This window comes from Macaca mulatta, chromosome 17 (assembly GCF_049350105.2).
Source record: "Macaca mulatta isolate MMU2019108-1 chromosome 17, T2T-MMU8v2.0, whole genome shotgun sequence".
NCBI classification, from domain to species: domain Eukaryota; kingdom Metazoa; phylum Chordata; class Mammalia; order Primates; family Cercopithecidae; genus Macaca; species Macaca mulatta.
This window is the reverse complement of record NC_133422.1, coordinates 5,915,362-5,940,271: the sequence shown is the minus strand read 5'-3', so window position 1 is coordinate 5,940,271 and position 24,910 is coordinate 5,915,362. Positions and strand designations below refer to the sequence as shown.

The 24,910-nt window shown below is 40.2% G+C and overlaps 1 protein-coding gene across 2 annotated transcripts in view; it reads right to left on the bottom strand.

Moving 5' to 3' along the window:
* Positions 1–24,910, bottom strand: part of ATP8A2 (ATPase phospholipid transporting 8A2) — a 653,085-nt gene that overhangs the window by 298,420 nt on the left and 329,755 nt on the right. For both annotated transcript variants that reach the window (XM_028837283.2, XM_028837285.2), the window contains one exon: positions 18,987–19,159. In XM_028837283.2, the coding sequence (XP_028693116.1) occupies positions 18,987–19,159 (173 nt within the window). The remainder of the gene's footprint in view (positions 1–18,986; positions 19,160–24,910) is intronic.

Here is a 24,910-nt window from a genome sequence, read left to right as displayed (position 1 = left end):
GAGCCTAGCCCATTCTCAGCACTCAATCGCTATCATCACTACCAAAATCCCAAATCCCTGATCCCATTCTCCATAGCTCCTTCTTCCTCACTCTTACCTTTCATATGTGACTACAAATCCTCTCCATTTTACATCTAGACCACCCTCAAATCTCTTCATTTCTCTTCACCTCTGTAATCCATGCTACCACAATCTGCTGGATGAATGAACCAATGAACAAGCAGCCATTCTTTCAGACTGCCGCTCTGGCAATGCTGCCAGCAGCTGGATCTGCACATTAGGCGAAGACTCACCAGTGATAGCGGCATGTACAGGCAGCAATGATTAAAGGCACCTTTCTCTCCAGAAAGAGTGTTTTCCTGACTCCGCTCTAGCCAACCTGCCTCTGAGTCGGCATGTTTGACCCTTTGAAATTAAAGGAAAAAACTAAATAAGCAATTCATGCTTTATATATTCAGTAGTCATATAACTTACACTGCACAACACCGTTTCTTCTCTCACAACTTAGCATCACTGCATTTGCTTTTTTTTCCCTCTTTCCTGTTAGGTTTGTATCCCTCATCCTCAGTACCAGAATGTAAGCTCCATGAGGCCGCGGCTATGTCTGACTTGTTTATGATCACAGTTCCAGTGCCTGGAACAATGTTTAACACATAGTAAGAGCTACATAAATATTTTTCAAATTTATCTCCCCACTTGTATTCTTATTGCTCCTCCTTTAAACCCTTCACACCCTGCTGACAGTGATCTTTTAAAAATATATACCTGACCAAGACCACTCATAAAGGAAAAGACTGTCTCTTTAACAAATGGTACTGGAAAAACTGAATATCCATATGCAAAAGCATGGAACTGGACCTTTATCTTGTAACATATACAAAAACTAACTAAAAGGAGATGAACGACTTACAGGTAAGAGCCAAGCTATAAAACTTGTAAGAGAAAACATACGAGCAAATCTTCACTTCATGACCTCAGATTAGACAATGGCTTCTTAGATGAGACTCCATAAGCAACAAAAGAAAAAGTAGATAAACCTGGTTTCATCAAAATGTAAAACTTTTGTGCTACAAACAATACCATCAAGTGAAAAGACAGCCCAATAAATAGGAACAAATTTTTGCAAATCGTATGTCTGATAAGATACTGACATTAAGACTATATAAAGAATTGCTACAACTCAGTGATAAAAGACAAGCAATCCAATTTAAAAATGGGCAAAGGATTTGAAGAGATATTTCCCAAGGAAGACATTCTGGCTATTTGTAGCCAACAAACACATGAAAAGTTGTTCAACATCTTTAATCATCAGGGAAATTGCAAATCAAAACTACAATGGAATACCACTTTATACCCACTAAGATGGCTATAACTTTAAAAAGATAAGTTTGGGCAAGGATATGGTGGAACTGGGATCCTCATACATTGCTGGTAGGAATGTAAAATGGGGTAGCCACTTTGAAAAAGAGTCTGGCAGTTCTGTTTTAGAAGGTTAACCATAGAGTGACCATATACCCCAGCAATTCCACTCCTAGGTATATACCCAAGAGAAATGAAAACGCAGGCCCACATACAAACTTGTAGATGTATGTTTATAGAAGCATAATTCATAGTAGCCAAGAAGCAAAAAACAACCCAACTATCTGCCAAGTGATGAATAAACTACATGTGATATAACTATACAATGAAATCTTTTTTGGCAATAAAAAGAATTGAAGTGCTACAATATGAATGACCCCTTTGAAGACGTTACAGTAAGTGGGAAAAGCCAGTTGCTAAGAAATGTCCAGAATAGGTAAATCTATAGAGACAGAAAGTAAACAAGTGGTTGCCTTGGGCTGGGGAACTGGAAAGATAGTGGGAATGACTGATGGATACAGGGTTTCTTTTTGGGGGTGATGAAATGTTCTAAAATGGAATGTAACAGCGATAGTTATACTGCTGTATGAATGTGCTAATTTGACTGAATTGTATACTTCAAATGTGTGAATTATATGGTACACTAATTATATTTCAATAAAGCTGTTATTTTAAACATACAAATCTGACCACATCATTCCTTTGCTAAAATTTTTCAAAGGTTTCACACTGCACTGAGGGGCAAGTCCGAGTTCCAATGAGACTTGCAGACCTGGGTGATTCGGCCCTAGTTTTCTCCTCCAGCCTCATCTTGTACCACTCCCAACACAACACATACGCATAGTAGTTGCTCAATAAACACTAACGCAATGAACTGATTTTACAATAGACTTCAACAGTATTAGCTGTCAATGAAGCCAACTTCACCCTTCATAAGCGGCATGAGAATGGGAAAGCAAATGCCAAGGTACAAAACTTTCAAATGAAGCATTTATCCAAACTTCCTCATACATTTTTTTTTTCTATTTCTAGTGTCCAAGCAGAGATCTTAAGAGCACCCTGCACTTATGCAAACTTACAGACATAAGGCTCTTTGGTTCCTCCAAGAGACTTTCACATTATCTTACATGGGTGTCAATTTCCTATAAGTAGATAGCCAAGAACATGGAGATAAAAGTAGCTAAGCAGATGTCCTGCACTGGAAAAATAACCAAAGGAGGAAAAAGTTGACCCTGACACTCTAGACATTTTCCAGAGTTATGATCACCACTGTTCTCAGCATAACTTCAGCAACTGTCATGAGAAGGGAGCAGGCTGCCTCCAAGAAAGTGAAGGTTTGGGTAGTCTATCACATCATTCATTCATTCACAAATATTGATTGAGTGTTCGTTGCATGTCTCATGTCATTTCCAGTGCTGAGGATGGAAGAGAAGGCTAAGGAGACACAATCTCTGCTCTGATGAAATGAACATTCTGTTGGGTGGAGACAGATTATCAACAATCAGGCGAAAGTGTAACAGTATGTCAGGTAGTGGTAAATGCTATCAGGCAAAATAAATATATGGAAAGCAACACTAACAGAGCCAGAGTACTCAAGGCACCCCGCCTCGAGCTGAGAAGGTGACATTTGAGCAAAGATATGAATCAGGTGAGTTTGCCATGTGTCACTGGGGCAAAATCCTGTTTCAGTCCTGGGGCAAAGTCTGCTTGGAGAGCCAAAGGAACAGAAAGGAGTCCAGTATGGCCGGGGCACAGAAAACAAGGGAGAAGCAGCATCCTGCTAGGTTTTTTAATTTAATTCTGAGAAAGACAGGAAGTCACCAGAAGGTTGTTGTTGTTTTTTTCTTTCTTTCTTTTAGCAGAGGGATATAACTTCTCTTTTAACACCAAACTCTGGGTTAATCAAAGCTGATCATTAAAGATAGCCACAGAAATCTACATCAGCCTACGGCATTAGAGAAGCTATTAAATTTAAGATTTCAACGTACCTAAGATCAAAGGCATCTACTTGCTGAAATACAAGAGACCAAGCATCTGATTCATAATTGTACAGTCTACGTAATTTTTACCGGCCAGCTCTTCTCCCAGGCCGAGTCTCAGAGGCAGCGGTTGTGCCGGGCTGTGCTGATCTCGTCCACTGTGGTAGCTGCTAGGTCCCCAGGACCCAGGACAAGGCAAGTCGTCAGGAAACGTGTTTGCAGCACATATGCTCAGTGTTCATTCAGCACACACACAGATGGATTTCAAAGTCATCTCAAGAAACACAAAGTGACCTGCCTCTGAAATAATCCTTAGGAGACTTGTGAATTGGCTGGAATAGCTTCAGAAAAAAGTACTAAGTTATAAACAACAAAAACTTAGGAATCACTAACTACTAGATTCAAGACAGACTTCTCTAGAATCCTGACTGAGAATCTCGGTACATGGCAATGAGAGCTTTCTGGTTTTTTCCTGCACAACGTCTACAAAAATAATGCTGATTAGCTGTGGGGTTTTGAAAAGTGGGCTAATATAAATTTGTTCTAAATCAATATCCTTTCATGCACACATAAAAGCAAGCTTAAAGAGCATAACGCATATAAACTGGTGAAAAATTCTAAATCAATAAAACTTGCCTCTTAGCCCTATCGGAAAAAAACAGACGTAGTGGGAATGATGAAATTTGTTACACAGAGTTGTAAAAATGCCTTTCAAGTTGGATACAGAAGATGCGATTGCTGCTTTCTAAAACTTACAGCAAGACTGAAATGTGGAGTGGACTGACAGAGGTGAGAATTTAGTAAAAGAGAAGCATACATCATTTTGGGAAAGGGGAGAATTCTATACAATGAGCACTATCTACATTTTTAGGGATTAAATTGCTAAACTTCAACTGAGACAAGATAAATCAAGTTAATCTCAGGATAGTTTTAATGGAAGACATGGTATAGTAAACTAAATATAATAGGGTTTTAGTTCCATGACGATAATTCTTACTTTTGCTTTTATCAAATGAAATAACTTATCGCTGCTGGAATGGCATAATTTTAAACATGAAGAATTCCCAGGTATATTTTGCAAGGAAATATTCTTAAGGTCATTGTCTCTTACTCAAGCAATGCTCCCCACCCATCATCCCCACCCGGCTTTCCGACCCTTTTAACATACACAAATTCAGTTTACTAGGAAACTCCAGTCGATTAAAAATTCTACAGTAAGAATTTTTATTACACAGCCTGAGCAGTATGGAAATCTAAGCTTAGTATTAGGTTGGCTTTTATTATATCTTTTGTCTTGTGTTACACTCTCGTGGGATCACTGATATCCTTTTTATATATCATCTAGCCCCTTACGGTTTCAGCAAATCCACAGCATTACCCTGCTATCAGTAGCACATGGATTCCATACCTAACAGGCTTATTATGCAGCAAGGATACTCAAAGTCTGGCCCTGCCAGTCACCTGCCCAGGAGGATTGAGTTATGGGAGAATCCTTCATCTTCCTCAACATTTCTCCTAGTCCTGAGTGTGCACCTAGAAAGAAGGATTTCCTACAAGGCTCATCTTCCAGGCTCCAGGGTTGCTAGGAGGCAGCAGCACTAACTGACAGAAGCCACCGCCATACCTGGAAGATGAAGAGCTTCATGGTCCTGTGCAGACTGAGAGACAGGTAGAATTCCTTTCTAATGGGGAACTCTGTGGACACCCCTGACTCATAAGCCAAAAGTCAAAGAGCAGTCTAATAAATTCATCTGGTTGAAGCAAAGTAACTTGATACAGGAGTGAGACTGTATCCTCGACTCGTGGTTTCTTGTTCCTTTTCATCCTGTAGCCCTGTACACTATGGTGACTAACCAGAAATGGGCATTCCGTAAATGCTAGATACAAAATAAATAAATAAAGAGGGATTTTTTTTTCTAGCTTCAGATAGATTGATAGCCTGTAACTGGGAGAATACGGGCTTGGCAGAATCCTATCTGCACCAGAACTGAACACCCAGCAGCTGGTGGCAATTCTAAACATCTCACAATGCTGGAAATGAAATCCCCCTCCAGGACCCCCTCTGACATGAACTGTCTTACAGCAGTGCTTCACCTCTACCCCTATCTCACCATCCCCAAGTACATTCAGTCAGTCACTAAGAATTACAGATTCTAACTCTCACATGACTATAAATCCGGATCACAGTCCATACTCCAGAGAATCTAGAAATTCAGTTCAACTTTTCTTTTTAACACCTACTATGTGCCAGAGACTTGGGACCTAGTGGAGGTCTACCCTGTCCTAAACTGAAGTATTACAAGGGCCTCTACCTTGCATATGAACTCTAACTTGACCTCCATAGTGTTGCCTTCTCCTAAGGCTCTGTTTGCTTTAAAGAAAAAAAAATTTTTGGTAATACAGAGATGTGGTCTCACCGTGTTGCCCAGGTTGGTTTAGAATTCCTGGCCTCACACAAGTTTTTCGCCTCAGCCTCCCAAAATTCTGGGATTAGAGAAATGAGCCACCATTCCCAGCCTGTGATCTAGCTCTGTTACTCTGCTCAAAATACTTTAATTCCACACCATGATCTTTAGAATAAAGTCTTTCAGCATGGACTCCGGAGTTCAAACCCTGGAACCATTCATTAATACCTACAGGACCAGCTGGGCATGGTGGCTCACACCTGTAATCCCAGCACTCTGGGAGGCTGAGGAGGGCCAGTCTCTTGAGGTCAGGAGTTCGTGACCAGCCTTGTCAACATGGTGAAACCCTGTCTATACTAAAAATACAAAAATTAGCTGGGTGTGGTGGCACGCCCCTGTAATCCCAGCTACTAGGCAGGCTGAGGCAGGAGAATTGCTTGAACCTGGGAGGCAGAGGTTGCAGTGAGCTGAGTTCACACCACAGCACTCCAGCCTGGGCGACAGAGTGAGACTCTGACTCAGGAAAAAAAAATACCTAGATGACCTCAGGAATGTATCTTTGTTCATCTATGCCTCAGTTCGCTAACCTATAAAATAAGAGCAATAACTTTCCTCTTCATTTTCAGGATTCTCAGGAGTAGTAGATGCTAAGTGTTTGCAGAGGGTCTGGACATTGCAACAGCTTGAGTGCTAGCATTGTGATGGCATTAGGATATCCCACCACACACTCATCCCTTGGAGCTTACTAGGTTCTGTCATCTTCCAACATTCAGCTTCATAGCACCTCATGCTGTGACTGTGTTACTACTATTTGTCATAACCAGACGGGTCTTCCCACCAGATTGAGTCCTCTAGGCAGGCAAAGGCTATGCCATTTGTGTTCACCCAACAACCTTAATAGGCACTTCCTCAGTTGGGTCATAGTGAACAGCCTGGCCAGTCCTGGGAGTTGGCCTGACAAGCAGTGTGGTTACCTGTTCAACCACACTAATAAAAGCCTGTTTCGAAAAAAGATTAGGATCAAATACAAAATCGATCTTACGGAGACCTATAAGATATTTAAAAGTCCTCTCCTAAGCAGAATGCTCAGTACCAGAGGCTGGGAACAGTGGTGAGGAGGGGAGATCCAGAGGGGTTGGCTAATGGGTACAAACATACAGTAAGAAAAAAGGAATAAGATCTCAAGATCAGTAGCACAACAGGGTAACTAGAGTTAACAATAATTTATTGTATATTTCAAAATAATTAAAACAGTGGAGTTGGAATGTTCCTAACACAAAAAGTATGATAAATGCTTGAGATGATAACACCCCAATTACCCTCATCTAATCATTACACATTGTAAGCCTGTATCAAAACATCGCATTTATCCCATAAATATGTACAACTAGTACAACTAGTACGTATCCATAATTTAAAATAAAAAATTTTAAAAAATAAAAAAGTCTCCTTCTCCTGCAACATTATCTAAACACAAGTGACACTAAACCAAAGAAAACTTCAGCTTGAGACATTTTGAAGCAGACATGTACAAATGCAAGACACCCAGTAATGAATTACACTGAAGACTCTTGGCAGCAGATTTTCTTTTTTTTTTTTATACTTTAAGTTCTAGGGTACCTGTGCATAACGTGCAGGTTTGTTACATATGTATACTTGTGCCATGTTGGTGTGCTGCACCCATCAACTCGTCAGCACCCATCAACTCGTCATTTACATCAGGTATAACTCCCAGTGCAATCCCTCCCCCCTCCCCGTGATAGGCCCCGGTGTGTGATGTTCCCCTTCCCGAGTCCAAGTGATCTCATTGTTCAGTTCCCACCTATGAGTGAGAACATGCGGTGTTTGGTTTTCTGTTCTTGCAATAGTTTGCTGAGAATGATGGTTTCCAGCTGCATCCATGTCCCTACAAAGGACACAAATTCATCCTTTTTTATGGCTGCATAGTATTCCATGGGGTATATGTGCCACATTTTCTTAATCCAGTCTGTCACTGATGGACATTTGGGTTGATTACAAGTCTTTGCTATTGTGAATAGTGCCGCAATAAACATACGTGTGCATGTGTCTTTATAGCAGCATGATTTATAATCCTTTGGGTATATACCCAGTAATGGGATGGCTGGGTCATATGCTACTTCTAGTTCTAGATCCTTGAGGAATCGCCATACTGTTTTCCATAATGGTTGAACTAGTTTACAATCCCACCAACAGTGTAAAAGTGTTCCTATTTCTCCACATCCTCTCCAGCACCTGTTGTTTCCTGACTTTTTAATGATTTTGGCAGATTTCAAATAAAGGAAACACAAATATGACCACAGAAAGACCCTACTTTGTTTCTTTAACCTCTCTAATTATAAATATTTCAAAACTTCATGAAATGTTGGTATCAGCCCTTAATTGCATTCATTATTCATTATTTTTAAGTATTATAACTAGGTTTATATTGGCATAGACTAATACTACAGTTACAGGTATACAGGATTATCAGTTCAGATCTAAGTGTCGTCATTAAATTATTATCATTCAATATTTACTTTTTTCCCTTAAAAAAAGACTCAATCTCCTTCCATACTATTGTTAAAACTTGTTCCCATATTTGATCGTTCAAAATTCATTTCTCATCAGGGTTTGAAAACATTGAGCTTAAATGTATATTCACATGTTCATGTATCTACATAGACACATAGATTCCCTACTATTGTTATTCTGTTTCAGAAAAAAAAAAAAACTCGGTATCTATTTTTAAAGAGAAATTAAGAACTTAAGGTTCAATTATGTGTAAAGGGGAAAGATAATTGTGATAACACGGGACTCCTAATTTCTCAAGCTCTAATATCTTCAAACAACATCCATCCATTAAAACAAACAAGAGTAAGGAAAAATGCACAAATGATTGGCAGGCAGTTTTAACTTCGCACTTGTGTATTTGTGAAAGGATTATCTTCAACTTGGTGTATTTACTTTGGTCTTTAATGATTGGTGTGGCCAAGTGGTGAAAGGACGCCACTTACTTGCTTAGTAAGAGAAAAAAATGCATGTTCTGTTTTGCTCAGATGACCCAGGTGCCAAGAATTTGATGGGATGGTTGGGGAGGGGGTGTCTGTCTGTCTCTGTCTGTCTGCCTCTCTCACTTACAGGCCTGTCAGAAACTAAACCACTGGCGACAATTCAGCCCTGGGACTCTCACAGAGCTCAGTTAACTGGCTAACAAGAAACAACAGAAACCAAATCATTCAACAGACCCTCTCAGACTCTGCTGACCCAGCGAAGCTCTGCAGATGACAATGGCCATAAGGCCCCGACATCACCAATCATAAAACTCAAACCAAGCACAGGCTCCCAAAGTTTGGCAACTTCAGTTAGCTCTGTCAGTCTGACCTAGCTCCTGCTGACAAAATCTACTTGTGACCCTCAATAAGACTAAATACTCAAAAAGTATAAACATTCTTCTTTGTCATTTGTTTCCTCTCTAAAGTTAAACCAGTAAGAAACAACGGGAGAGGCTTAAAACAGAGAAACTGCAGTCTAGATGTGGCGTAGAAGTAGATGTGTCTACACCTTGCTGACTGTAATCCTGGTGCTTCCTATTCAAACTGGAGGACAGTAAAGCTCCCAGTATGGAGCTTTTCTATGGTTTTTAAAGTCATAGGCAGAATACTGGCGTCAAAATCAGGCAAGGGAAAGCATTGATAATTCAGGGGGTGACAGATGAGGGAAAGTGTCAGATGTATAGACAGGAAAACGGATAACATAATTTTCTTTGGGACCAATTAACGTAAGAGCTGTTTTGCATACTTTCAATCAGAAAGGTGTCAGTGTTGTCAGAAGTGAAATTTTTTCCTAATGAAAGCTAACATGACACGTTCTTGTACTAATGAAACACATTCTGAACGATTTCACAGGAAAGAGGAGAAAAAGCATTTTAAGTGCAAATACCATCACAAGGCAAGACTTGGGGACATAAATATTCATGACATATTCCGCATGTTTAATTAAGCTCTGTTCTTGACTTTTTTTTTTTCTGGTTTTTCTAGTAGGAAAGATGCCAAATATTATGAGCTTCTACTTCAGAATTTTAGGCCACAGTGTGACCTTGTATCACCCTGTTTCATTTGGCAAGCAGTGTTGTCAAAAATAACATGCACTGATGAAGTAATCGTTCATGAAAAGGGGGAAAGGAAAAAAACAACACAGGAAGAGTCCTGAAGTCATGTGTCTGTGAGCTCTTCCGGTGTCTCACAAGGGTCCTCATGTGTTGAAAGCTGCAGAGCGGATGGATGGGAGATCACACAGCCCCAACTACCATAATTCTTAGACTATTGCCAAAAGAGGAAAGGGCTTCCTGACTTCCACTGTTCAGTGTGCATCTGAGCTTCTGCAAACAAACATTAGTGTGTGGAAGGGAACTTGTGCCATGGAAATCAGGTTTCAGAACCATTAGGAAAAATAGGCTTACTACATAAGCAAAATGATATGTAACAATTTTATAAACCAAAAAAAAAAATCTCTGAAGAGACATGTTCCCAATTACATAGCATATTATTATAGATCAACCTTCATTACTAAATGCCCCTTGGCAAGTATTCCCAACATGTTATCCGTGTCTGTTCACTCAGTTGCTCATAGCTGACATACAGAAGAGCTTCCCGTATTTTCAATCTTATGCTGAATATTTGTCCACATTTTTATCACATGTACTATATTGCTCCCCACCGAGTTGTTTTATTAGTCCAGGACATAAGAAACAAGGTGACAGGCTAATTATTTTTAATTTCTGAAATAGTAACACCCAGATAGTGATCCTGTATAACTTTTAGTTAGAGGGGAATCAAAACATCAGAAATCCTTAATAGTTAGAAGTTGATCTTATAGAGCAATTCATATAAATTATTTGCTCCAATAGGTATTTAAGATGAGAATTGTCCTCCATTTCTAAATGTGTTATCATCAAAATTAGCTTTAATTTCAAAAGGTTTTTTTTTTTTTCCTAAGTTGTAAATAATTATTTAGGAACGGTTTCCTTTTCCTACTTTAGATTAATACTCAAGTGTCTACATATTCTGGCCTCTACAATGATTCAAGTGAGCTATTTTTAATATACTACAAAATCTGCGTCAGTCTAGTTTTATTCTAGAGAAACTATGGTAAGATCTGTGGGTGGAAAAACAGTGTTTCAACTTTGGGCTTTGAGAAATTGTTTTTTTTTTTTTTCTTCAAGATGGTGCTGAAGAACTATTACATCTGATCACGCTCATCCTTAACAAAATAACAATGAAGCCATTTAGAACCAAATAAAATTGCTGTAATCCTTCAAATAATAACATTCATTTTAGAGCTAAATTTAAAAAACCTATCTAAAAGTGAATTCTACCTTAATTGCATGCAATCAACAAATGGGCAAATATATGCTAAGCCACAATCAAACAACCCAAGGATAGACTTACAGCCTCGACAAGTTAATAATGCTCTCTGGAATAGGGTGTCAAAGTAGGAAGGTGGCTTATAACTAAATGTTCGGGATGCTGAGAAATCACATCATGAATGAAACTAAAGAAAAGTTTTATTTGTGCAAGTGTATAATTGGATCCCTACCAATATGGAGGCCAACTAAAACACAATTGGTGGTACAATTCTAATTACTGCATCTGAACTCTGTTTTGACATAATTCTGTGTGTAGTTCACAGGCTGAAAGACACCACACACAAAATGCATAACGTTCTGATTTCCTATTATCCATCATGCCTCATTCAGGTAAAAAAGTTAAGCTGGGGAAGAAACCAAATCAGAAGAGCCAGTTCTTTTCTACGTTAAGTAGTATAAAGTTAAGACAGATGTCTACCAGGTTTTTTAATGCAGGCTGAGTGATAAGCATAGGATAGTCTGGAAGACTGACCCGACGTTGGGAATGATACACTGCCAGTGTGTTAAAATGCTGGACAGGATATATATACATATATACATATATATACTTTCACAAAATAACCTCTAAACTGCTCCCTTTTCTTAGTGAGGTTAACACACCCCAAACTGGGGCTTGGAATCCATACTATGCTTACTAAACAGAGGAGAATACGTTTGTCCCAGCAGGGACTAAGCTACTACTCATCTCTCTCTGACTCTAAGCCAATTCATCTTACTTTCCGAGTCTAAGGCTACAAGCCCTTTTGCAAATTTCTATGTTGCTTATACTTGAATCCATTATTATTTTATGGAAATCATCAAGTGTCTTTGCAACTATTCATGTAAAAAACATTGTTAACTTGACTATCCATCAATTAGGAATAAATTAATTGCTGTGTTTTCATATAACAGAACGCCATTATGCTTTTAAAAAACACATTTATATTCAAATTTGACATAGAAACTGTGTATAACCTTTAACTTTGCATATTGTAAAAGGTGTAACCCTTCGTCCATTGAAAAGTGTTTTCACAGAAGGAGATCAAGACTTCACAACCAATTGTCAACAGTGCTAATCTCTAGTTGGGGGATTGCGAATGCCATTTTCTTTCTTCTTGTTTATCTGTATTTTCTAACTTTTTACCAAAAAATATAAATCACTCTCACAGTTAGAAAAATAAACCCAAGAAGTCTTTTTAAACACTCAGTGCGTGCACTCTGCCTTTTTTCTCTCCTGTTTTTATACCTATGATATCACAGAAGGCTTATACATGTTTATCTTTGAATCTATCCTGAAAGACAGAAGTCTAAACATATCAGAGAAAATAAATGATGCCTTTGGAAACCCTTAATTTGCACATCCCATGGAAATCCCTGCCGCGGTGTTTTCCTTTCACTCCATCTCCTGCCCAGAGACGTGAAGCCATAAATCACATCTGCTAACGAGGCGGTGCCCAGAGGCCCCCGTGTCACCTGTATTTGCTGGGGACTCTGATGGGGCCATCACTAACGTCCTCACAGGGGGGACACTGATGATTCTTTCATGACTCTTTTCCTGATGAGACAGTCACTTTTAAGATTTCTGAGTGTTCTCAAGAGGTCAAAGTCCTCTCCCCTGGTAGTCTGTGCTAGAGAAATTATCTCCGTTTGGACAAAAATAAAGACCTTCAGAGAAAAAGGGAAAATGAGAAAGGGGGAAGAACAGAGAACTCTTTCTTGGACATACTGAAAATGGTTTACACATTTTCCACATAATTTTTACCCCTTTGGAGAATGACAAATCCTACAAGACTTTATGTTGACTTCTTAAGTCTAAACATATAAGACAGTTAATACGTTAAAAGCAAAACTTTTGTGCAAAATTGTATTATCAGTAATAAACATGTGTGACAATGAATTAGCTGACACAGCCAACTGTGTGACTTAAGAGCATAGGCCCTGATATTGTTCAGATAGAACATAAAATGCTGTCTCTTCCATTCCTAGCTGAGACCACAGACAAGATGATATAATTTTTGTGAGGCCTTTATTTCCTTATTTATAAAACTAAATACGATCCTGAAAAGGATAAACAAATTAAGAGACTTTAATTTCTGACTTCAATGTAATAAAGTGCTTATATGGTTCAATCTCTCTGAAGGTCCCCTACATATAAAACCATGCTTGCTAACGCTGTCAAAAGGCCCTGGCACTATGTTTCATGCCTATAATCTCAGCACTTTGGGAGGAGGATGCAGGAGGATCACTTAAGCCCAGGAGTTTGAGAGCAGCCTGGGCAACATAGCGAGCCCCTAGCTCTACAAAAATTTTTTTTTTAATTAACCAGGCATAGTGGCACGCTAGTCCCACCTATTTGAGAGGCTGATGCAGGAGGATCGCTTGAACCCAGAAGGTCAAGGCTACAGTGAGCTGTGTTTGTGTTCATGGCACTGCACTCCAGACAGGGCAACAGAGCAAGACTGTCTCAAAAAAAAAAAAAAAAAAAAAAAAAAGCCCTAGATGCGGTTGGATGTACAGATCTGGAGCTGAAGTGAGGGGACACGCTGGAGAAGCAGATGGTGGAAGTTGGCTTCTCAACCCTGACTGCTCATCAGAATCAACAGATAACGAAGGAAAAGAGAGGTGCCATCGGGAGTTTGTAGAATTTCTAGAGTTTTGATCTTATTGCTCTGAGGAAGGGCCTGGGAATCAGACTCTTTGTTTTTCTTTCCACAAACCTTTCATTTAAAATAACAAAACTTCTGCTCAAAAGATTCATTTTTTTGTCATCAACATTTCATTCAAATGAGTGAACTTTCATTCAAACATTTCAGTTTTTTAATTCAACAAACATTTCATTTAAATGGATGAATTCTTTTATTCATTTATTTATATTTTACTGAGGTAAAAATCACGTAAGATAAAATCGACCATTTTCAACTTAGTGGAATTTTGCATGGTCACAACGTTGTGCAGTTATCCCCTGTAGCCTGTTCCAAAACACTTCATCGTCCTCAAAAGGAAATCCCATACGCACCAAGCAGTCACGTGCCATTCTTCCTCCTCCCAGCCCCTGGCAACCAGTAGCTTGCTTCCTTGGCTCTGTGGATTTGCCTATTCTGACTATATCACAGGAATGGCATCATATGTGGTCTTTTGTGACTGGCTTCTTTCACTCAGCCTGTTTTCAAGGTACATCCAATCAGCCTGTTTTCAAGGTACATCCACATTGTAGCACATCACTACTTCATTTTTTATGACTCAGTAATATTCCACTGCATGGATTCCCACGTGGGTTGTTTCCAGTTTGGGGCTACTGCAGGCAGTGCTGCTATGAACATTATGAACGTGCACATACAAGTATTGTCTGAGTGCCTGTTTTTAATTCTTTTGGGTGTACACCTACCTAAGAGTGGAATTTCTGGGTCATATGGTATTTTCCAGATTTAGCTTTTTGAGGAAAATATGTTTTTAAAAAGTTCTCAGCTGAGTGCAGTGTGGCTCACGCCAGTAATCCCAGCACTTCATGAGACCGAGGTGGGCAGATCACGAGGTCAAGAGATCGAGACCATCCTGGCCAACATGGTGAAACTCCGTCTCTACTAAAAATACAAAAATTAGTTGGACTTAGTGGGGCACGCCTGTAGTCCCAGTTATTCGGGAGGCCGAGGCAGGAGAATTGCTTGAACCTGGAAGGCAGAGGTTGCAGTGAGCTGAGATCGTGCCACTGCACTCCAGCCTGGCGACAGAGCAATACTCTGTCTCAAAAACAAACAAACAAACAAACAAAAGTTCTCCAGATGATTCCATGTGAAGCTGGTGTGAGAAGTCACTAATGTATAAGATGAACGAGGCCATCCCACACATCAGATGGAAGGCACATGGGGAGATGCAGAGTGGGAACATCATAGGACCAGAGGTAAAACCTTGGGAAAACAACATTTCACAGGCAGCCAGAAAGCCCATAAAGGAGACAGATAACTAAGGAGAAGAGAAAGGTGCCACTGAAGAAAAAGAGAACCCCTCAAGGGAAGAACCCTCAACACCAGATGCTGAAAGGATCTGAAAATCTAGAACAAAAGGGAGTCTGCTGCGTGTGGCCAGATGGAGCCCCGGCTATGCGTTCTTCACTAAGGGCTGGTTTCAAGGAATTGGGATGTATGTGAGATGCAAAGGAATAGAGGCAAATACAATAACACAGTCTCTTATTCATTACTTGCACTTATACGCCAAAGACCATGTCTCCTCTCTTTATTCATCCATGACACTAGGAATTTGCAATGTAAATGTCACAATACTTGCAAGCCCACAATAGAAACCTTGGACTGGACCAGTTTGCACTTCAACAAATTACATGGCAACATCCCTGCCAGACACAAACTAAATTGTACTGGAGCACTGACTATACATGACCTCTCTAGGATTTTAACCATATGGAAAATATTTGGGTACAGAAATGCATAATTAGGAAATTGTTTGATTCTAATTTCAGCAACATATTTAACAAATTCTTGCATTTCCCTCTTGTTGCCACCTAAAATACTGTTTTAGTTTAAAGGTATTTATTTCTATACAACTTTACCAATCTCTGAATCAATATTGATAAGAACATGCTTCATGACTTCATAGGCCAGTTATTTTCTGAAAAAAAATTATTTTTCCATTATTAGAGAAACAGGTATTCTCACAACTATATTTTGAAGATGAAAAGTGAAAATTAAGGTCAAATTTATGTTTGAAGCCACATATTGAATTTAGCTTAAGTTTAAAATTTCCATGACTAGTAAGTACATCTGAAGTGTACAAGTACTTTTTTCTTTTATTTTTAAGTACATGTTGATTTTTTTAAAAACTTAAGTATGAGATCAGCCAGGAAATGTCTCCAAGAGCAAGAAAATGATGCACTATCCTAAATTCCCTTTTTCAATTAATGCTTCCATTTTGTAGACTGTAGCAGTATTTAATTTGAAATTTCCTCTTTCTGTGCCAATTCCAGTTTGAACTCCCCTGAGAAGTCTTCAAGCATACAGCCTATGAGACACACAAAGTACTGTGAAGCAGTCACAGCGAGAAGGGGAAAAAGGTATGGGGGTGTGTGTGTGCGCGCGCGTGTGTGCATGCGTGCACGTGTGTGTGTATTTTAGTATCAAGCACCTGGCAAGAAAAGAGCATGTTCCTGTAAACCGTTACAGGCATTCCTGGCTCTCCCCTGAGAATCCAACGGACTCATTTTGATTTCCCTCTTAAAAACTTACAAGGTTTTAGCATGTTTGCATTGGGTTACAGTTTACCAGACTTTTCCACATTGTTACTTGTTTTTGTCCACCAGCAAGTCAGGGGGACGACCCCTTGATCAACAGGGCAGTGACAGCAGAAGCGGCTGACTCACCGTGACTCGCGGCTCTGAGGTAGAGTAGTAACAACCTCCAGTGTGGAGCAATTCATATGATTAGGTACCCACCTACTCAGCAGCCTTACAATGAAGAAACAAAGGGAAATTTATGAATAAAAGTATTTCCCCACCATTCTTTCCATCCTTCCTTCCATTTGCATAGCCCTAATCTAAACTGCTCAAATATATTCCAGGAAAGCAAGCACAGGATCAGTACTCTAAAAAGAAAGCTCATTAGCTATGACACCAAAAGCACAAAGGAGAAAGATAGAGAAATTGGACTTAGTCAAAATAATTTTGCTGCAAGTAATACCATCAGGAAAGTGAAAAGGTAACCGAACGGGGCAAAAACTGCAAATCACCCATCTGATGAAGTAGCTAAAGAACCCTGATACCTCAATAATAAAAAGATAATCCAACTTAAAAATGGGCAAAGGATTTGAATAGACATTTCTCCAAAGAAGATATACAAATGGCCAATAAACACATGAAAAAACGATCAACATCATTAATCAACAGAAAAATTCAAACCCAAACTCCAATGCAATACAACTTCACATCCACGAGACTAACTAATCAAAAAGACAGCTAGTGACAAGTGTTAGCATGGATATGGAGGAACCGGAACAATCGCATATAGACAGTGGGAACAGAAAGGGTGCAGCCACTTTGGAAAACCATCTCACAGTTCCTCAAAAGGTTAAACACGGAGTTACTGCGTGACTCAGCAACTCCACTCCTAGGTACATACCCAGGGGAATCGAAAACCCATATCCAAACAGAAGCTTGCACATAATCTTCACAGTAGCATTACACATAACAGTCAAAAAGTGTGAAAAATCCAAATTCTCATACACTGAGAAATGGATAAACATGTGGTACATCTAAACAATGGAATATTACTCAGCCATGGAAAGAACGAAGTACTGACACATGCAACAACAGGGATGGAGAGAAGTCAGAAAAAGAACATCTCTTTTATGGCTCCATTCATGTGAAAATGTCCCAAACAGGCTAATTCGAGAGCCAAGTGAAGTAGATGATTGGTTGTTTGGGGTGGGGGTGAAGGAGTGGAGGAAGATGGGATTAACTGATAATGGATACAGGAGTTTCCTTATGGGGTGATGAAAATGTTCTAAAATTGGTTGTGATGATGGTTACATAACTTTGTGAATATACTCAAAGCCAATGAATTGCTTTACAACAGGTGAACTGTAAGGTATGTGAATTGTATCACAATCAAGCTGTTTGAGGAAAAGAGGAGGAGGCCATCCTGAAACCCAGAAGCAGTGTATTTCCCTTTCAGGTGCTCTGGCCATTGCTCCCTGCACCAGGTCCCTGACAGCTGCACCAGGCTTCCTGACTTAAAGGTACAACAGACTCATCATTCATTGTTTCAAACACATTTGAATTTGTCCTCATCCCTATGGTCCCTGAATATCCTGTGACCACAGGCATAAAAGTGACATGCCTTTCCACTACTGATGCTCCACTTGCCAGCCCCTCCAGCTCTCTGTGACCACTCGTCTTTCTAGGGGTTTACTGTCCTTAGAATTCTGACTTTTTTTTTTTTTTTTTTTTTCAGACGGAGTCTGGCTCTGTCGCCCAGGCTGGAGTGCAGTGGCGCGATCTCGGCTCACTGCAAGCTCCGCCTCCCGGGTTCACGCCATTCTCCTGCCTCAGCCTCCCAAGTAGCTGGGACTACAGGCACCGCCACCACGCCCGGTAATTTTTTTGTATTTTTAGTAGAGACGGGGTTTCACCATGTTCGCCAGGATGGTCTCGATCTCCTGACCTCGTGATCCGCCCACCTCGGCCTCCCAAAGTGCTGCGATTACAGGCGTGAGCCACCGCGCCCGGCCGACTTTTATATTTCTATCAGAACTAGACCTCCATGTAGTCAGCAGTCAATGGAATGTAACAATACCCCACCACTGCCAATGGGGGGGAAAAAAAAAAAAAAAAAAAAAACTTCCCAGACTCCATGAAGAACTTACAAAGATTTCTGGTTAGATCTTACCACAAAAATTGCTATCACATGAACCTGACCAAACGCCTCCTCAACTGAAAAGAAATACCCCAACAAATGTCAGAAAGGAAGCATCAAAGTCCCATAAGTCTTGGAAGTTGAGCTCAGACATGTGCAGTAAGTGGGACCCCAGTAATTTCTCAAAGGGGCTTGAGCCAGTGTTTTTCCAATTTATCCCCCATGGTGAATGTGACTGGAAGCCCTGGTCCTTACTCTTTTTATCTTCTCAGAAGACAATAAACAAAACCGAAATGTAAAAGCCACTAACTGCCTCTGCAAAATCTGTGCACCAACAGTTAAAAATAAATTTGTACTTTTGTTTTGGCTTTTTTAGATATGAAACTTTAAACCTAGAATTCCCATGCATCCCTTTCTTTCATATAAACACAGGATACAGACACAGCAGAGCGTGAACTGTGCACAGCCTGCATGTTCCTACCTGCAGCATATGACCGCTTTGCACGAGAGTGCCAAATCCAGGAAACTCCTCCGGACTTCGAAGGAGAGCGCGTACTTCAGGGTGTGGCCATCGATGATGAGGGCCACATCATTTTCCTTCCCCAGCAAATTCCCAAGGTCAGTGCAGTGCTGAGTAATGGCTGCCCTTGTGGCCTGAAACAAGAGTACAGGGGAAAATCACATTTTTTGTGTGTTTAATACCAAAAACAAAATAGAACTTAAAATTAAACTTCTTGAAATGAGAACACGCCGATTCTGATATAAATATATTAACAGTTCAGCTTTGTGCATTTACACATTAAAATTTCATTGGAATGCCCTCTGGGTCTGTTTTATGGGTGCAAACATCTTCACAGTGAGATCTGTTTGAAATTTACAATAATCCACTTCTTACACGACATACACATTATTCTTGGTGCCCCTAGAATAGAAAACTCCATATAAACAAATGTGCTTTTTGGGGAAAGATAGCATTATTGGAACTTGAATGGCAAACACTAACATTTCTCAGTTTGCACAAGATAATCTTTAAAGCATCCAAAAGATATCAAGGGATATAAAAATATGACAAAACATTAAATTTGAATCCTGCTGAGATCTTCGGATTAAACCATTCTTTCCATGCATCGCCAGCGGAAGAAATAAGCTGATCATTTGTCCCATGTTATAGAAAGTATCTAATCAAGTTAAACTGCCGACACCTGCCAAAACATTACTACCAGTCTTAAAAGCATCTTGGTGTAATGTCCATTATCACATGGAATTAAAACACAGAAACATTTTTTAGATTTAAAAAAAAAAAATGGGCTGGGCACGGTGGTTCATGCCTGTAATCCAAGCATTTTGGGAGGCCGAGACAGGAGGGACTGTTTGAGCCCAGGAGTTCAAGACCAGCTTCGGCAACATAGAGAAACCCCATCTCTATAAAAAAAATTTAAAAATTATCCAGGCATGGTGGTGCACGTCTGCTGCATGTCTGCTGCATGTCTATAGTCCCGGCTGAGGTAGGAGGATAGCTTGATCCTGGAAGGTGGAGGCTGTAGTAAACCCTGATCATACCACTCCAGACTAGACAACACAGTGAGACTCTGTTTCTTTTAAAAAAAAAAAAAAAAAAAAAAAAAGATGTTGTTTTCACAGTGAATTTATGACTATGAATAGGATATCTCACTCAAATATAAAAATGTAATTTTGGGCTCATAAAAAATATAGTTTAAGTTAATCGGGAAACACAGAATTCTGCTGAAATTATTCTGTCTGGAAGATGACTATTAATTAACATTCATATGCAATTTATTACATGATAACGTAAATTGCAATCTTAAAGAAATATGTTCAATGAACAAGAATCCTTCTACCTCTAGTAATATTGAGGATCAGCTACTATTAAAAAGTGAGAAACAGGTTCCAAAAAACTGTCTTATTGTTTAGTGTTTATTCTCAATAAGTGACTTTTGACAATTTCATAAAGATTTATTTAAGAAAGATGTGGTCTAGAGCCCTGCACTGTGGTCAGATGGCCTGGGTTCTAGTCCAAGCTCTCTACTTGTTACCTCTGTGATCTTCAGCAAGATACTTAGCCTCTTTAAATTGCCATTTTCTCATGCGTAAAAGGGAGCTAAAAACACTTCATAGCACTTTTCTTATGAACAAAAACTAATCAACATAAATCATTTAACACGGAGCATGGCATACAGGAAACACTCAGTAAAGCCCATTCTTCCTCCTGTTACTATTTATTCATCAAGAATTTCCCCTATCTGGGCCAGGTGAAGTGGCTCACGCCTACAATCCCAGCACTTTGGGAGGCCAAGGCAAGTGGATCACTTGATTGAGGTCAAGAATTCAAGACCAACGTGGCCAACATGACGAAAACCCATCTGTACTAAAAATACAAAAATTAGCTGGGGGTCGTGGCGCGCACCTGTAATCCCAGCTACTCAAGAGGCTGAGGCAAGAGAATTGATTGAACCTGGGAGGTGGAGGTTGCAGTGAGCTGAGATTGCAACACTGCATTCCAGCCTGGGTGACAGAGTGAGGCTCCGTCTCAAAAAAACAAAACAAAAAACAAAAACAAAAAGAAATTCCCCTATCAAGGAAAATACACTTCTACTTCAGGCAGTGAATACATGCCATCATTAGCATGTATTTATGCATGTATTAGATAGGCCAAAAGCAAGGCCTCTTGCACCAGTTAGCCAACTTGTGAATGCATAGGAAAAGTTCTTGAAGGAAATTAAAAGAGCTACTCCAGTGAACACACAAATGATAAGAAAGCAAAACAGCCTTATTGCTGATATGGAGAAAGTGGTCTGGAACCACAACATTCCCTTAAGCCAAAGCCTAATCCAGAGCAAGGCCCTAACTCTTTTCAACTCTACGAAGGCTGAGAGAGGTGAGGAAGTTGTGTTAAGTCTGTAGCTTAACAGAGATTGGTTTACGAAGTTTAAAAAAGGAGCTGTCTCTATAACATAAAAGTGCAGGGTGAGGCAGTAAGTGCTGATGTAGAACCTGCAGCAAGTTCGCCAGAAGGTCTAGCTAAGATAATTGATGAAGGTGGCTTCACTAAATAACAGATTTTCAATGCAGATGAAACAGCCTTCTACTGGAAGAAGATGCCATCTAGGATTTTCATAGCTAGAGAGGAGAAGTCAATCCCAAGCTTTAAAGTGTCAAAGGATAGGCTGACTCTTGTTAGAGGCTAATGAAGTTGGTGACTTGAAGTTGAAGCCAATGCTCACTTACCATTCTGAAAATTTATGCTAAATCAATTCTTAGAAATGGAAAAACAAAGCCTGGCTAACACTACATCTGTTTATAGAATGGTTTACTGAATATTAAGCCCACTGTTAAGACCTACTGCTCAGAATAAGACTCCTTTCAAAACATTACTGCTCAGTCACAACGCACTGGGCCACCCAAAGCTCTGATGGAGACATGTTGATGAATGAATGTCATTTTCATGCATGCTTATCTAACATACCTTCTGCAGCCCATGGATGAAGGAGTCATTTAGAGTTTAAGTCTTATTATTTAAGAAACACATTTCATAAGGTTATGGCTACCATAGATAGTAATTCCTCTGATGGGTCTGGGCAAAGTAAATTGAAAACCTTTCAGCAAAGATTCACCATTTTAGATGTCATTAAGAACACCTACGATCTATGGGAGGAGGTCAAAAGATCAACATGAACAGGAGTTTGGAAGAAGTTGATTTCAACCCTCATGCGTAACTTTGACAAGTTTGAGACTTCAGTGGAGGAAGTAACTGAAGATGCGGTAGAAACAACGGGAGAACTAGAATTAGCGGTGGAGTCTGAAGATGCGACAATGTGCTGCAACCTCATGATCAAACTTGAATAAACGAGGAGTTGCTTCTCATGGACGAACAAAGAAAGTGGTTTCTTGAGGTGGAATCTATTCCTGGTGAACACGCTGTGAACATTCTTGAAATGACAACAAAGGATTTAGAATATTACATAAACTTAGTTGATAAAGCAGCAGCAGTGTTTGGAATAATTGATTCCAGTTTTCAAGGAAGTTCTATGGTGGATAAACGCTATCAAACAGCATCATATGCCACGGATAAATCCTTTGTGAAAGGTAGAGTCAAAAGATTCAGCAAACTTTATTGTTGTCTGATTTTGAGAAATTGCCAAAACCACCCCAACCTTCAGCAACCACCACCTTGATCAGCCAGCAACCATCAACGTCATGGCAAGACCCTCCACCAGCAAAAGATTATGACTTGCTGAACGCTTAGGTGATCGCTAGCATATTTTTGCAAAAAGTATTTTTAAATTAAGGCATACACATTGGGTTTTTTTAAAGACATAATGCTATTGCACAGTTAATAGACTACAGTACAGTGTAAACATAACTTTTATATGCACTGGAAACCCCCCCCCCCCCAAAAAAAAAGATAGTGTGACTTGCTTTACTGTAGTATTTGCTTTATTGCTATGGACTGGTACCAAATCTGCAGTATCTCTGAGGTATGCCTACAATAGACAAATCATTAACAGAATAATGTTCTATGCATAAAAGTTAAATGGACTTTCATTAAAAACAAAGAAGCCAGGCATGGTGGCTCATGCCTGTAATCCCAGCACTTTTGCCGAAGAGGGTGGATCACCTGAGGCCAGGAGTTCAAGACCAGCCTGGGCAACAGAGTGAGACTCTGTCACTACAAAAAAAAAAGGGACATATAGGCACAAAATTGGCCAGGCATGATGGTGCAAGCCTGTAGTCCCAGCTACTCAAAAGGGTGAGGGGCAAAGATCGTTTGAGCCCAGGAATTGGTGGCTGTGCTGAGCTATGATCATGCCACTGCAGTCCAGCAATAGCCTGTCTCTAAAATAAAGAAAACTTTGTACTTTTTATTGTCAATTAGCTTTGTAATTCTGAATCTCAAACAAGCATCCTGAAAACATCTATGCCTTCCTAATCTAAAACAACAGCCTGCCCTTTAGAATTTGGGTAGAGAGCAAAAAATTATCCTGACTTGGGAAAATGCCAGCTTGACAGCCTGGGTGTGTTCACCAGGAAATTCAGGTAAGTGTGGGAAATTCTAGAGGGCGTGCCTGCTGGGGGTCAATGAATGAAGGACAGAAAAACCGCCTGAGAAGCACGTCACCAAAGAGATGAGGCAAGGTACACAGATTTGGCCCAGGGAGAGCAGCCAGGTGCTACAGTAGAGGCCCAGTCTCGTTCAGTGCCTTTTAGACCCATGGGCCTCCCCACTGGACTTATGCCTGGATCCAAGGAGGGAAAGAGTGACGAACAGAAATCTCTGAAATGTGGAGACCACTGCCTGTGGCTTTTTGTAAGAGGGCACAGCATAAATGGAGACATTGATGGTCATCGTAGGCAGGGTGCTTTCTCTACTTAGGGTTATTTCTGCAGCACACATGAGGACAGACTGGATGCCAACACATGGTTGTTCTTCCTCGGCAGGAGGAGGAGAGGGACTAGCCTGGCCAATGTGGTAAAACCCGGTCTCTACTAAAAATACAAAAAATACAAAAAAACTAGATGTGTGTGGTGGTGCGTGCCTGTAATCCCAGCCACTTGGGAGGCTGAGGCAGGAGAATCACTTGAACCCAGGAGGTGGAGGTTGCAGTGAGCCAAGATGGTGCCACTGCTTTCCAACTGGGCAACAGAGCAAGACTCCATCTCCAAACAACAACAACAAAAACCCCAAAATTAGAAAAGTGTGGTGGCACACCTTTGTATTTCCAACTACTCGGGAGGCTGAGGTGGGAGAATCACTTGAACCTGGAAGGCAGAGGTTGCAGTGAGCCAAGATCATGCCACTGCACTCCAACCTGTATTTTGTGACAGACAAAATAAATAAAATAAAACTAAATAAACAAATATAAACAAAAGAGAGAGGGCGAGGCAGATCTGAGGGACGTCTCTTTCTCTGACCTTCTTGTGGGCTATTCAGCCTTCCTGGTACATTTTGAGTTACATTTTGCTTGAAAATGACTGGTTCTCAATCCTACTTACCCTGCCATTCTCTTCTCTCCCTGCCCTTCATCTGCTCAGACACACTCCTTGGCCTCTGGGATTGAAATTTTTTTCCTACCACTAAGAGCTCTCCAGGTCCATCTAACGCCATCCTTGACGTGTCTCCAGCCTCCGCTTTGAGTTTAATTCCTGCACTTTCCATGCCCACTCGGCAATAATCTTTGATCAAACCCAGACGAGCTGGGTTCACCACACACATGTGGTGGAATATAGGTCCCTTCTGTGCAGTTCTCAAGCGAGCCAATCGAAGGTATTACTATCACAAACAGTTCCTTATTCTCAAATGGACTATGATTCAAGAGTCTATTTGTAAGGTAGTTATTGGGCACTTAGAATCCATTTTCCCAGAGGAACGATGTTACAAATTATGGT